General features: G+C 38.1%; 1 protein-coding gene across 1 annotated transcript in view; it reads left to right on the forward strand.

Annotated features, from left to right (window-relative positions):
- The window catches only part of sbf2 (SET binding factor 2), a 551,470-nt gene that overhangs the window by 86,283 nt on the left and 448,708 nt on the right, over nt 1-16,479 (forward strand). The window contains exon 2 of the mRNA XM_060838903.1: nt 7,302-7,387. Coding sequence (XP_060694886.1) covers nt 7,302-7,387 — 86 coding nt within the window. The remainder of the gene's footprint in view (nt 1-7,301; nt 7,388-16,479) is intronic.

The following is a 16,479-nucleotide window of genomic DNA, read 5'->3' on the forward strand; positions in this document are numbered from 1 at the left end:
GGTCCATATCCCTCCAAACATTTTTTATTCATGTACTTGTTCAATTGTCTTTTAAATGTTGTAACTGTACCCACATCTTCCACTTCCTCTGAAAGCTCATGTATGCTGATTCCACACATGGACCACTCTGTTGTTTAAAAAAAATTACTCCTCATGTCTTTTGTAAATCTTTCACATGTCACCTTAAAAATATGTCCACAGTCTTGAAATCCCCCTCGGGAAACGACACCTGTCATTCACCTAATCTATACCCTTTATAATTTTATAAAACATGGGAATTAGTTGGGTTCTATATCCTTAGAATTAGTTGCCCATTTTTGCCAGTTGCTTGTTTTACAATTATATCTTGGTTTGGGCATGAATTTCACTGGCTTACTGTTGTCAACTCTTGATTTCTTTTGAGAGTATCATAAGAAAACCATCTGTCGCAAAGCATTTGAGCTACATGTAGGAACTCAAATAGCTTTTGCAGGCACAAAATTTCACATCCTTTCACTTGGGATAAATAAGATATAGTTTATTAGATATTTTTATCTTTTTTCAGATGTTTTAGTGAGGACTTGGAGATTTCAACATTTTATTATTCCCTTCAGCAATGCATCAGTCAAACTTTTTTCCCTTTGATCTAAATATGGAATTAATTATGCAATCTTAACTTCTATGTAAGTCACCACAGTGTTTCATTTTATGACTATAACTTGTAATTTTTTGGAAAGTGTTGAGGAAAGAATCTGCTGGGAACTTTTCATGAGGCATCTTCTGTCACCTGACTCGCCATTTACATCCTGTGTCTTCCTATGAGACCTGGCAACCAAGCTGATGGTGCATGGACCCAGTCCAGTGGAGGAGTGTAGTGAGAAAAAGTAGCAACCAACAATATCCTCATTTGTGTAATTGGAAGGATGGGTATGGAACTACTTAAATCAGGAACCACCAGTACTAAGTACAACTTTTAAAATTCTGTACTTACGGACTTGATTCCATATAGGGGAATTTATTTATGTTTATACTTATTCCATCAAGTACCTAACACAAGAACATTTCCTGTATTTTGGAGCAGCTACTTTATATTGTCCAACTTATTTTCTGACTTGTGCGCAAATCAACTTGCGAACGCACTTGAGAGCATAACCTGTTCACCACCCCGGGACTGCCTGTAGTTGACAGTATTCTCTGTGCTTTCAGCTTTTGCCCACATTTTGTTTTTGAAAGAAAGCTGTAGCGTTCAAACAACTTAAGCTGGTGATGTCTTGACATTTGTTTGCTTCTGTAAACTATTCAATTTTGTTGGCTTGACATTATCGTCTCTTTCTTGTACAGAAACTTAAATTTTATCCTCTGACATCCAGCCAAGCACCTACACCGATCTTCACCAAATTTCATCCATGCCTTCGTTATTTCGAGACTTTTCTATCCTAAAGTACTTTTGGTTGGCCGCCTCTTCCAAACTGTTGTTCATCCAAAATTCTGCCCAACTCGCCAAATTCGTTTCGCTCTTCAGCACCTGCCATATATACCAGCTCCAACTGAGGCAGAGCTTTGGTTTTAAAAATCCTCACCTTTGTTTTCATATTCCTCCATGACTTCACCTTCCTTTGCAATTTGTTATCCCATTTAACTTCATAATTCTCAGATATCTGTTTTTATGTCATTCTGACACCGTGAATATTTCTTAAGCTTTGGAATTTTCTGTCCAACCTCCTCCAATTCACTTTCCTCCCTAGACTCCTCCAACTCACTCTCAGTCCTCCTGACATTGCTTCTTAAAATCTGTCTGTTTGATAAAGATCCCCTTGGATGATCTGCTACGTACTTCCAGCACTTTCTGTTTCAATTTCAGAAATCCAGCATTTGCAGTATTTTGCTTTTGTTTAAGATTTGGTAGCTTTTATTTACTTTCCCATGGGTGGTTCTCCAAGTTAATGTGGAGTTCAGGTTATTAACCTTCCATCAAAGTTTGGAATAAGGTAATTCGTGTTCCTTTTACAGATCCTATGCAGATCACTTTGGATTGTACCAGATCACTTGAAGGAATGGTTCAGTTTTCCTGAGGGGTTGTTATTGTTCTTGAATATTTGAGACAAGGGCATTCATCTTAGTGTCTTTTGTCTCAATGATATCTAAACCAGCTCTCTTCTTGTTGCCTGACAGGAAAAACACAGTCACATTTTCAAGACTCCATCAGAGCCGATGAGATAACTGAATCAATTATCAAACAGGAAGCAATATTTGGAAGGCATTATTTTCTGTGGTACAGGATACCATTCCTACACAATATTGCCTTAATGGAGAAATAAAGCTTAGACAAAAAATAACTGTAGATGTTGGAATCCAGGAGAGACAAGCAGGAGATTGGAAGAACACTGCAAGCCAGGCAGTATCAAGAAGTGGAGAAGTTAGTGTTTTGGTGTAACTCTTCATCAGACCTCTAGGGAGGGATGGCATACAGGAAGAAACATTTCTAAAGAGTCTCTGCATCATTCAGTGCCAGATGGATATTGGATGTTTCTTGGAGTGTCTTGTCAACGTTTGTTATGTCTTGGTTTGGTATATTACTAAGGTCTTGAAATTCAAATCACTTACATTTTCTTTGGGCAATATACTTAGGCAATCTTTTGACAGTTTTAAATACTTTTTCTTCTTGTGAAATGTTCATTTGCAGGAGTACATGTTTCCAAAAAGAAACCCCTTTTTCATCAATATTGAGAACTATATTTTACTGAGTATATTTTCAATGACTTCCTTCAAATCAGCTGGGAATTTAGCAGCAACTTCTGTACCAGCACTACTTTGATCCCTTGTGTGGTGTCAACATCACTGGCTGGCCAGCATTTATTGCCTGTCCCTAGTTGCTCTTGAGAAGGTGGTGGTGAGCTGCCTTCTTGAACTATAGGTCCATATGCTGTAGATAGATCATAATGCCATCAGGGAGAGAATTCCAGGATTTTGACCCTTTAACAGTGAAGCAATGGTGATAGATTTCCAAGTCAGGATGGTGAGCCTCTTTGAGGGGAACATGCAGGTAATGGTGTTGCAGCCAGTTTAAAATTGTGTGCAAATTGGTATATGTCTTGAAACTGTTGACGAATCCACAACAATTGCACAAACTTTCTGGAAAACTGGTAGTCTGCTTATTCTATAAGATCTTCTGCAGGCTTGTGGCATGTTTTGATTTGATTACCTTCAAACTACGAGGCACCTAGCACTGGTTTTGGTGTTTGATCCAGACTGTATGTCGATCATGCTGCTTCTCGACTATTCATTCTGCCAGCTCTTAAATAATAAGCATTCCGCTTAACCTTTTCATCATTACCATGGATTGTTCTCACTGTTGTGGAGCTAGCCCAGCTACTAGCAATGCAGATTACTTATTTCCTCCATTTCAAAGCATCCTAAAAAACATTCAGTTCCACTGTGAAACTAACAGCTCTTTCTTGATCTCAGCTATCACTTTCCTTTTTGTTTCTGGCTGATGTTTAGAAGAGATTACCACACAAGTCTAAGAAAGGAATTTAAAATGGCTCCTCTGCTTCATCTGTTCTCCCTGTGTTTAAGCATATTGTATCTGCCTCATCTGCTCACATTAGATTTCAAATAGCACCTTTGCCTCACCTTTTCTCTCACTAACTTTTTAAATGGTTCCTTATTTGGATGTAGAAGAAGCAGTCCACCCTCAAAATATGTATGTGTGAGCAAAGTTTGAAAGGGTGGGATCTAGTGTTGATGTACTGTTGTGAGCATGGAAGCAACATTTAAAGTTTAAAAAAAATTCTAACTGAACAATGTCAAACAAGGAGCATCTGCACTGGGGTTTACCTTGGAGCAATAAATACTAAATTTGCATTGAACCTTGGATAGCTGACATGACAGTAACTAGTTTTATTAATAAAGCATATTAATGTAGTAAAACTTCCCAAGGTCGTGCTTGGGAATATTGTCAAACAAGGTAAATATGCAAAGAATATTATGACAGCTGACTAAAGCAGTATAGTCCCTCATGGAGAAGTTTTATGTGGAATTCCCAGAATATAGAGCTTTGGCACTTGAAGGCATTGCCCCCAGTGGTGATGCACTTAAAATTGTTAATGTTCAAAAAGGCAGAATTGGTGGAACATAGAGGTTACAGAGAGAAGGAGCAGAGGAAAATACGAAAGGATTTGCAGGAATCCTTTGACTTTGACAGATATTCCTCAAACTACCCCTTTCTGTAAAAGGGGCAGCATGGTAGCTCATTGTCTCTCAATGCCAGGGACCAGGTTGAACTGCAGTTTTGGTGACTGTCTTTGCATGTTTGCATGATGTCCCCTTGTCTGTGAGAATTTCTGCTGGGTGCTCGGGTTTCCTCCCACCGTCCAAAGATGTGCTGGTTAGGTGGATTAGCCATGCTAAATTGCTCATAGGGTCCAGGGTCCATGCTAATCAGGGTCATGGTAATTGTTGGCTACAGGGATAGAGTGGGGGTCTAGATCAGGATGGGATGCTCTTGGTGCAGACCCAGTGGGTCGAATGGCCTCTTTCTGCATTATAGGGTTTATATGATTGTGTGGTTCTACTCCATGGAATGACAAGATTTCTTTTTTTGAAACTTGCGTTGTAAGATCAGACTCAATTATTCATAGACAAATGGTGTTTTACGCTGAAAGTTGATTTTCATTTGTGTTGATATAAAGAAGATGTTCATGTCAATGCACACTCTTGCATCACTTCCTGCATAAGTGTAGCACCACAATCTGCGCCTTTACAGCTTAACCCCTTCTATGTAGAAACTCTTTTTTTTCTATTGTTCAGATCCTCAAGTCTCTCTTGCTGGCAGCTTAATTAAGCCCAAGTTCCCAAATACAGTTAACACCCAAAGAGGACACTGATGCAGCATTTCCATAGCTAGTTTCGCCATAATATTGATGACACACATTTCTCCTCTGGTGTCCACACATGCTGGAGGCCAGTGACCAGCAGAGTGCTGCAATCATTGTTGCTGGATTGTTGTCATTTACATAAATGATTTGGATGAGAATATAGCTTGGTTAGTAAGTTTGCAGGTGATATCAAAATTAGTGGTATAATGGACAGCAAAGAAAGTTATCCAAGTATACAGTGGGATATTGATCAGCTGATGCTATGAAATGTTGTGTCACTGCTAAAATACACTGAAAGGCTTATTAATTTCCCTTCTATATGGTATCTTGACATTTGGAGGAGAAATAGGTTTACTGCTGTAATAGCTGTTCCACTGAAAGCAATTGGTGACTTAATGCTGCCTACCATCCAGTCATACAAGATTCTGTGGTTTTGAACATGGGCAAATACTGTTTATAGTAAATATTTTAAATGCATGTGAAAATATTCTACTGTAATGTTGTGCTTGTGTAAAATTCATTCCTGAGTTTATCTTGATCAATTCTGACTTCAGCAGAAAGACACTTGTCAGGATCTTAGCATTAAAATATGAACAGTTATGACTCTGCATGGAAAGATTGATTATTCTGCTGCCTTTTCACTTTGTGGACAGTAGTGTTCGGAGGCAATTAGTGTAACACCAGTATTCTTGTATGAAATACTTGAAGCAACAAATTAGTTGGCTGTTCTGACACCTCCCCTCTTTGATTTTTGTAAATGACTTGGCTGAGGGAGTGAAAGATTGGGTTAGCAAGTTTGCCGATGACATGAAGGTTGATGGAGTTGTGGATAACTTGGAGGGCTGTTGTAGGTTGCAACGGGCTATTGACAGAATGCAGAGCTGGGCTGAGAAATGGCTGATGGACTTCAACCTGGAAAAGTGTGAAGTGGTTCATTGCGGAACTTTTGTCCTTTAAAGTGCAGAGAGAGATGTAGAAAAGTTTGAAGAATTTGTAAGACCCAGAAAGTGACTAAGAACAGAATGGCCCACCAAATCTGTGAACTGCAAGATGGCTTTAGTAATTGAACAAATTTTTCCATTTTCCTCCACCAGTAGTTCTTTCCAACATTATCTTAATTCTGAAATCCTGATATGCCAATCCCTTTATTTCTGCCAAATTATATTGCTTGCTCAATAAATACTGAGCAAACTACTGTTCCACCAGAAATATGATTTTTGGAGAAAAAGTATTTACAAGAACAAAAATTAATCCAAATGCGAATGAAAATTATTAGTTCAAAAAGAACAGAGTGGATGTCACTGGAATTTATTGCTCATCTTTGACATTATTTAAGAGATGGCAATTGACCTTCACAAACTGCTGCTGTCCATGTGGCAAAGAAATTTTCATGGCATTGATCTGGCTGTAATGAAGGAATGGCAATGATTTCAGGGTGGTATTTAATGCCAAGAGGAGTTTGGTGGTGATGGTTTTCCTATTTACATGCTGTGCATGCCCTTCTAGCTAACTAAAATTGTAAGCTTGAAAGATATTGTCAAAAAGTCTTGGCTGATTACTGAGATGCGAAAGTATTTGTAAGGAAGGGAAGATGAAAACTAATCTTTTTTCCTGAAGGTCTTTCTTTGGACTTAGATTAGATTAGATTACTTACAGTGTGGAAACAGGCCCTTCGGCCCAACAAGTCCACTCCGACCCGCCAAAGCGTATGCCACCCAGACCCATTCCCCTACATTTACCCCTTCACCTAACACTACGGGCAATTTAGCATGGCCGATTCACCTAACCTGCACATTTTTGGATTGTGGGAGGAAACCGGAGCACCCGGACTTCTTGTAAAGTCAAAAATAGGATATGAAGAAGAGCTTATTGTGAGATTTATTGGTTAACTATGGTACTAACAGGGACAGATTTATCTTAGTTAATAAGTAATAATTTGTAGGTTCAAAGTTTTTCTTTGTTACACGGGATAGTGATGGAGAGTAGAACTAATTGGGTAGTGTTTGGGAGCTGAGTACGGACATGATGAGCTAAATGCTGCCTTCTGTACTGTAAAATTCTAATTCTAGCCAAAACAATTTAGTTTTTGTAGAGATTTAACATTTTTTTTTCCCCCACGCCATAGTTCATTCAAACTTCATTAACAAAGTATCATGTCTTGAGGTACGGCAACATTTGATTCACTGTGATCAACTTAATAGAAAATCTGGTCATTGCCATGGTTAAAGTTATCTTTCTGCTGCCAATAATTATTAGTTGAATGTTTTGGCAGGCCGATGAAGTCATAGGTAACAAATAGCAAGTTTAATAGCAGATCTAGTGGAACTAAAAGGTCTAAAACTTTTTGAACTTGATTATAATTAGTGGTAGTTTTAGGATCTCATTCCATAGTAAGTAACAGCATGGTGATGTATTTTCAGTAACGTTTTTGCCTTTTGCCTTCAGGCTCTGTTGAAGGGTCGGGGAAGATAATTCAGCGTTTTCCACAAAAAGACTGGGATGATGCACCATTTCCACAGGGAATAGAATTGGTAAGTACATTACCACTTTGCATTTCATAATAATCCTTAGGTTTTTTTTTACAGTCTGTAGCTTTCTTGGGGCCAACGTATTCTAGCTATGTTGCAATGTATATAATGCTTTGATGAAGGATGTTGCATGTTGGGGCTCCGATTTGATTGGCGAGCATGAACATTGTTTAATGTTATACTATAAATTATTGATTCCAGAATTTTGTCCCTGCTTTCATTGGAACTGATCTGCTTTATAAATACACCACACTAACCTGCCGAATTCTATATTTTTAATGTAAATAATCACCAAATATCAATGAGGACAATAAGATATGCAGTTTGATTTGTTGCCCTTGGTAACGAAAAGCCAGAGTAAGAATTAAGAAGAAGTTTACTTGGCTTGAAAGAAAGCTCTTCATACAGAGCCATCTTGATAATTTGCGGTCAGTTACATGTTCTGTTACATCAAAAAAAAACTTAAGCTAACAAAAAAGAATTACCAAAATTGAACCTGACTTGTACCTCCAGCGATTAAGTATTTTTGAAGAAAAATATTTGACAGCAATTGCATGAAATAAAAACATGCACAAACTCAAAAATGAATCAATAATTAATTTTATCAAACTGTTATCCTGAAGTCCCAGAGAATCTTGAACAAAGTCTGTTAAACATGATTTGCATGGTCTGATTTTGAATTGCTGCCTGATTAATAGACATTTCAGTGGAACTATTTTCTATTGGTCTGCTTTTCAGCTCCAATAGAGCTCTTTTTATTGGTTTTCGTATTTGAGTTATATTAGTGTCAAGTGTGAAATTGTCCAAAGTTCTTGCCGATATTTATATATAGTGATGAAAGTGGACATGATGTTAAACGTTTACTAACTGGACTGTAACTGTGGAATAGAAGATGCTTTGTGTGCTGTAAAAGTATAATTTCATTCCAACTTGTGAAGCTGAAATCCTATAATTTAGCTGCTGTTCTCCTGTTTTTTAATGTATGTAGGAGAATCTCTTTCTAAGCTAAGCTTGTGTATTTTCCTTACCACTTGAGTGTCTTCCACATGAGGTTCCATGTTTATTTTCTTGAGACCAATTCAGTAGTTAATGGGTGGTATGCTTGTAAGTGAAGCAGTTGTTTATAAGATACTGGTATATCTGCAATTACATTACTTGAGTACTGAGGTAAGGAATAAACATTGAAGAAGGACTGGGGAACGGAGCCTTATATTAGTATTGTATGTTTTCTCACAAGTGGTTCTTTTACTGACCTTACTGACTGTTTGCTCAAGTAACTCCATGTCATTAATATGGACTTCAGGCATTACAGAAAACAATCTGAAAGAAGGCTTCTCTCACTGTAGAGTATTGCTAGTAACATAATAATGCTACAGGACCTTCAGACCTTTTAATCATAGTTTGTCCTTGATGCATTTTTAATAACCACAGTGACAAGGATGTATCTAGTTATTTCGTGAACTTGTTTTATATTTCACTGGCTCCATGTTTACCAAACTTTGTTGTTTTTTTAAGAGGATGAAGTTGCTTTCACTTGTCAACTTGATGATATTAGCTGGTAAGTTCTAGTTGGACTCGACTGCAAAGTGAAACCATGAGGCAAATTGTGAGTCAACCGTGAGTTTAAATATTGTCAAATTCCCACTTGCTCCAACACATTGGAGATCAGAGGTGACATGAAGTGTGACTTATGATCCAGAGTCTACGACCCTGCCTACTAAGATCATTTAGAGGATGTTTCTCATGACTCCATTTGGCAGCTTATTGATCATCAAATAGGGCGGTACAGTGGTTAGCACTGCTGCCTCACAGCGCCAGAGACCCGGGTTCAATTCCCGCATCAGGCAACTCTCTGTGTGGAATTTGCACATTCTCCCTGTGTCTGCGTGGGTTTCCTCCGGGTGCTCCGGTTTCCTCCCACAGTCCAAAAATGTGCAGGTTAGGTGAATTGGCCATGATAAATTGTCCGTAGTGTTAGATAAGGCGTAAATGTAGGAGTATAATGTAGGAATATAGACACATGGAGAATATGCAAATTCTGTGCAGACAGTCAGCCAAGGCTGGAATTGAAGCTGGGTCCCTGGCATAGTGAGGCTGCAGTGCTAACCACAGTGCCATTGTTCTGCACATAAGGTTTTGGTTAGTACTTCAGCCATTTTAAGAAAGTTATCTCTGTAACATGTACTTTTGTGTTGTGTGATTTTTTTGGGAGATTAAGTGGACATGGACTTAATTGGGTTGTAACTTGGATGTTAACCAGTGTTTGCCACTTGGTTTAAGAATTAGTTTTCATTCTCATAAACTGATTATTTTGCATTCATCAAAGAGTAATTTTCACCAGGATTCTTTGTCTGGATAGTAGTACAAAAGAGAAATAATTGGCCATTTTGATAATTGAATCAACACATTTATACTAATGATGCAACTGATGGAGTACTGCGGCTTGACTGTCACTGCACTTGGCCTGTAACAAGACCCATTTTATGATCTCTGACAATAGTTTTATAGGAGGGGCTGTAAAATACTCTGGATGGTGACCTGTCTGAAAATGTATGGGGTGGGTTCAAGGCCTAAAGTAGCCCATTGACCCTTTCCCCAGTTAAGGTAATGAAAAAGCCAGAAAAGTTTCAGCTGACTGGAGGCATTCAGGAAATGGGTAAAAAGCTTGCATATCACCCTGTTTGGCATGCTTGCACAAAAACGAGGGAAGAGATGGTGTCTCCACCAAAAATCCCTATCCAGATTTTAAATCCGGGCAGAACCCTCCCCACAAGGTCTTGTTCCTCCATGAGCTCCCTGTCTACCTGACCTTTATATGATGTCTTACTCACTTATCCTCTCTCTGTCTGTTCCTAGTATTCCCACCTTTGGTGCTTTAGAGATCTGTTTCTTTTGGTGAGTTTCCATTGCTGAGACAGACAGCATTCCTGTCGTTGGGCAGAGTCTTTAGGTGGTGGGAGAGTATTGGAAAATTCCTGCCCCAGATCTGTTTTTTAATTTCCTTTAATAATTCTGGCAAACAGTTCGGTTGCATAAAGTAATGCATTTTAAATACTATCCCTGAAGTAAGGGCTGCGTTCTGCAATTGCTTCATATGAGAAAACAGTTGCTTAGCAATTGGAAAACATTCCATGGACCACATCAACACATACTGTAGTCAGACTATTTAATTATGTTGCTAACAATAATACAACATTGTGAAATATGGGAATTAACATTCTGTTTGATTTCTGAAAACATTGTTTAAGATATGTACTGTTGTCCTAGATTTGACTTTTTTGTGGAATTTCTCTTCTGTAATGTATTTGCTGTTGAATGAATCTTTCCATGACCCTCTTGTATTCCTTAAGAACATTAAATAAATTTAATTCCAGTAATGTGACACCATATTCACGAATATTTTCTCAATTATCATTTGTTTGACCAATTGAATGCAGGATCAGTTGTTAATTTTAAATCTAAGATAGATAAATTTATGTTAATCTAAGGTATTAAGGAATTTGGGCCAAAGGCAGGTATATGGAGTTGCGCCGCAGATCAGCTGTGACCTCATCGGATGGTGGAACAGGCTTGAGGAGCCTGCTGGACACATTTTCCTCATTCCTGATGAAGGGCTTTTGCCCGAAACGTCGAATTTCCTGTTCCTTGGATGCTGCCTGACCTGCTGTGCTTTAACCAGCAACACATTTTCAGCTCTGACCTCCTCCTGTCCCTATCTTCCTTAGTCCATGATAGTCCATCTTTTATGCACATATCTCCAAACTGGAGTTAGATTTTTAAGGTTTTGGCTGAAAATGTGTTGCTGGAAAAGCGCAGCAGTTCAGGCTTTTCCAGCAACACGTTTTCAGCTCTGATCTCCAGCATCTGCAGTCCTCACTTTCTCCTTTTAAGGTTTTGGGTCAGGAAATTCTGGATTCTGAACGTATTTAAATAAAGTTTAAAAAGTGTTCTTTGATTAATTCTAAGAAATAAACAATGCAGCATTAAACTCGAGCAGAGTGAGATAGCTTACTCTGATAAATCTCATTATTTCCACAGGAATTGGGTCTAGACTGTTTTGGAAATTGTCTTCAATTTTGGTACCTGCATAATTTTCCCAGTGACTTTAAAGAAATGCAGCCATTGATTAACTCCTTTTTTAAAAAAAATGTTAGTCTGTTCACCAATCTATGACCCTAATCTTTGTTATATTTATGTCCGTTTCAAATATCTTTATTGTTATGAAAACCAATGCTTAAATGTTCTTATACATTTATTTCTTATCTGCTCTAATTCATTCATTATTGGTAGATTCAGGTGTGGAACCTTCTCTTTTAGTTTATTTCTCAATGGATTTGAAAGGAGTCCTGTACACATTTAAGGCACTGCATTGATCTCCCCTTTTGCAGCTGAACTGTTTGCCAGAATTATTAAAGGAAATTAAAAAACTTAATCTCCCTGGCCGATTAAGTTTGGGATAGTAGAAATTTCACATTATTATTTTATATTTTTACTCATTTTATATTGCTTGTCCATCTCACCTCTACCATTGGGTGACTTATTGGCTACTATAGTATATTTCTATTCAAATACATTCTATTGCCGCCTTAGGGGTGTCAAAACCTTGGAAAGGGAGCTGAGGAGTTTATTAGAATTGAACTAATGATGGCATTTAGTTATTTGGAGAAAACGGCAAATTGCTTTTTCTAGTTAGAACAGAGAACATTGAGGAGTTTTTGATTTTTGATTTGCTTTTGATAGAATTCGACTGTTCTTTTTAGAAAAAATAGGGAAATGATGAAAATCTTTTTGAAAAAAAAATCAAGTAGCTGTGATATTAAAGAGTTAATTTGCTCTGCAGACCTGCAAGAAATTGAATGCCCTGGGTAGGTGGGTGGGGAGGGGAATGCTGTTGGCAGGGTGATGTGTCTTTGTCTTATAGGTGCAATGTGGGAGGTTTATATTCCCATCCCTTGCCTTTCAGGAATCATTTACATTTTTGTACCATATTCAGAAATCAATAAGAACATTACAGTTGCAATTTGACTACTCCCCTATATTAGATCCCCTACAGTATGGAAACAGGCCCTTCGGCCCAACAAGTTCACACTGGCCCTCAGAAGAGTAACCCACCCAGACCCATTCCCCTACCCTATATTTACCCCTGACTTTGGGCAATTTAACATGGCCAATTACCTAACCGTCCCATCTTTGGATTGTGGGAGGAAACTGGAGCACTGGAGGAAACCCATGCAGACGCCGGGAGAATGTGCAAACTCCACACAGACAGTCCCTCGAGGTGGGAATTGAACCCAGGTCCCAGGCGCTGTGAGGCAGCAGTGCTAACCACTGAGACATCTATAGTTACAAAAAAAAATGATTTGCAACAGATTTGAGCACTATGGTATGATTTGCATTACATTGTTTCTGGAGATGAGGTAGTCACTACATTGTATCTTGAGTGGCATGTGACTGTGAGGGAGTGACTGGCGGTTATCTTGTGGGCATTACTAACTGTGATGTAAGGATTTTGTATAAAGGAAGGATTGTTGCCTTTGTTCAGAGAGAGAGAGCTTTTGCCGTGACCCCGTAAGCCCTGCGAGGTGTGTTAAAGGTTTCTGCAAAGCTTGTTCTCTACTGTGCTTAATAAATTTGGTTGTTTGTTCACAGAAGTTGGTGTGTTGCATTGCACCAAGTGTGTAAGAACCTCAGGAAAAAAGAACCTAACATAGCTATGATCTGGAATGTAATTTTTAAAGCTAGCAGAAAACTGATGATGTACAAAGTTTGAAAATGATACGTTCTTGAACATGAGAAGTTTGCAGTTGTTTGAGAACGGCATTAAGGCTGCTCTTTCAAAGAGGCAATATTGGTGTAATGAGGCCAAATGGCTTTTATAATGTTTGATTCTGTAAATAATTTCAGATGTTATTCATTTTTATGAAAATTTTAAGCTTTTGTTTATTTGGGGAATATGAAAGATTAAATATTTTGTTCGAGGATATTTTTATCTGAATCAAATTTCAGTCGCTATCGGCTAAAACCTCGTAATAACGGTGAGTTCTGCCTAAGGTGTAATTTTGCTTTTTGCCAGCAAAATTGATTGTTTTGTGAGGTCTTTTGAGATGCGAGAGAAAATTAGTGTTATGACTTAATTCTCAATGTCTTATTTTTTGTGCTATGATCAGGACTATATATATTTTTTATGCAATTAAATTACTTATTGTTAACTGTAAAGCAGTTACTCGATTATGCACATTTGGTTGATTTTTGAATAATGCTCATTAGATTTTAGCAGTAGACACCTCTTCCCTCACATGGAGTAATTGGACAGCAAATTCGGCATATGCAATGCTAATGGAACCTGTCTACTAATTGCTGACTGAAGTTTGATTAAGGCAGACAGGAAAAAGATATTTCCCAAGCATATTTTTTAATGCAACCGATTGGGTTTTTGATACTCTGGTCACTATAGGTAATCCCACAAAGCAAAATTGCATTGCAGAAGCATGTTTGTCTCATTTCTTGGTATTGTATTTGCATGGTAGTGTATTAAGTGACTTTGAGACAGAGGAAAATGTTTCAATATTAGATATGACAAAGTGGGTTAGACCCAAGTTTCTTCTCCAAGATGGTCAGTACACGAGGACACAGGACACAAGGCTGTTGTGTGATTAAAATTTAAAGAAAGTATTGGTGAAGTTGTTGGTGCTTCTTGGGCTGTTTTAGACCATCACTGGAGTCATAATAATGTAATGTTACTTACATTTTATCTACAAATGCTTCATAACAGATGCACTGGAATGGATATGAACACCTTTCCATAACACAGTTGATTTGTTATCAATTAATTATAAAACTATATATGTATAGGAGTAGTGTTAAGGCAAAATAAGAATAACAGTTTCAAAGTGAATTACATTACCTGTGAATATAAATAAGACTGAACAATGTTTGTTCAGCATTTCATATTTACCTGAAAATATTCAAAATTTAGATTTTTGAAGAATTCATTGCATTTCAAAAAGCACTGCAGTCACTTATGGCTCAATACTACCCATTAACTAGAAACTATTGTTGGTATTTCCTGTGTCTACAAGGGCACAGTACTGTTTATTCATTAATTATTGTAAAATATTGCCATTCAAACATTTTGCCTTAATTGAGAGTTTCAAAACATGAGCTACAATGGCCTGTCATGTTCCACATTTTAATGTAAACTTTTGAAAGCATTATTATCTCTCTTCCATGTACATTGCTATTAAGCACATGCCAGTGTTCTGATAGCAATGTTTGGACGCTGATTATTGCTTCCAGATCATTAACTTGCCTCTGTGACACACGACTGCATTCCTCTGTTTAATTACGTTTGACAGTGACTAACCAGAATGACTGCTATTTATTTCCATGGTAAACTTACTTAACTTTGAGAGTTCTAGTCTTTCTGTTAATGACCAGTAAGCATATTTTATGTGCTTTAAAGAGTTTCATATGGTGCTATTGTGTAATTTTCAACTTATAAAGTAATTCCATTGATGGCACATGGTCTATTGAACTGTGAGAAAACATTCTGTCCCTGCTATTCTGGTGAGGAGAGACTTAATTGTTCTGTTGATGGTATTCCTGGTAACTTGATATCAGGATAGAAAGACTCCAGAATTTCTTGAGCTGCTAGCCATGTGGTTAATCTAGGATCATGTTTGACTGTGTCCTCCAAACATTTGTGACTCTGGTATCCTTGAGATCCTTTTGGTACCACCAGCAAAACTGATGTTATTTACAAGATACCATGCAAGAACTGTTTTTAAAAAAAAACACTGCATCAGACAAACTAGCAGGAAACTTGCCACCAGGGTACATGAACACAAACTGGCCAACAAATAAGATGTGACCCACTGTCATTAGTTTCTATATATATAGACAAAGAAGGACATCACTTTGACTGGGACAACACACACATCCTAGGACAGGCGAAACAAAGACATGCATGAGAATTCTTTAGGCATAGCATTCTAACCAGAACTCCAAGAGTAAACACATTGATTTAGACCCTATCTACCTTCCCCTGAAAAAAGAACCAGAAATGACATCACCCACCTTAAGAAATCAAGACCTATAAATAAAGAGGCAGGACACACCACCAGTACTTTACCAGAGAGACTCTCTGATGTTACCGAGTATGTTGACGAAACATCCGAAAACAAACCTTCAAGCTCAGCAAGGTAACTTACATGCTTAAAAGGTAAAATGACAGAAATGGTAGAATGATCCACTATAAATGATAGTTCTGAATTCCTACCATTTAGAAAATAAAGGCTGAGAATCATCTGTGGCTAATTAAGGATGTTAAGATTGATGTTGTTATGACAGGGTGGTGAATACCTCTGCTAATTAAATCAAACCCAGAAGTTACGGGCGGCACGGTGGCACAGTGGTTAGCACTGCTGCCTCACAGCGCCAGGGACCCGGGTTCAATTCCCGACTCAGGCGACTGACTGTGTGGAGTTTGCACGTTCTCCCTGTGTCTGCGTGGGTTTCCTCCGGGTGCTCCGGTTTCCTCCCACAGTCCAAAGATGTGCGGGTCAGGTGAATTGGCCATGCTAAATTGCCCGTAGTGTTAGGTAAGGGGTAAATGTAGGGGTATGGGTGGGTTTCGCTTCGGCGGGTTGGTGTGGACTTGTTGGGCCGAAGGGCCTGTTTCCACACTGTAAGTCTAATCTAATCTAATCTAAAAAGCTCACCTCGCCTCATAACCTGTTAAAGAATGAATGATAGTGACCTCTCAAATTTCAGCATTTAAAGAAAATAAATCAGTTTATTTTCTAAAAGCGAACATTTAACATCAGGTATTTGCAACTCTATGCCTCCTTTCTCCTAACTACTTGTTATTTGCCTCCAACTCTATAATAATATACTGTTCCCATAAATACCCCTATTAAAAATTACATCAACTTAATTTTCAAAACCCTACAGCGGCTGTTGTCTTTGGTGTTTGTGTTCCTCTGGCTGTAGATCTTCATGGGTCGTCTTCGGTCTTTTGCTGCAAAGCTGTTTCATACAAAAGGGTACCTTTGGCAAGTGTTATGCTAGCATACGCTCTGATGATGGCAGTTGGC

The sequence above is a fragment of the Hemiscyllium ocellatum genome, chromosome 18 (assembly GCF_020745735.1).
Source record: "Hemiscyllium ocellatum isolate sHemOce1 chromosome 18, sHemOce1.pat.X.cur, whole genome shotgun sequence".
Taxonomy (NCBI): domain Eukaryota; kingdom Metazoa; phylum Chordata; class Chondrichthyes; order Orectolobiformes; family Hemiscylliidae; genus Hemiscyllium; species Hemiscyllium ocellatum.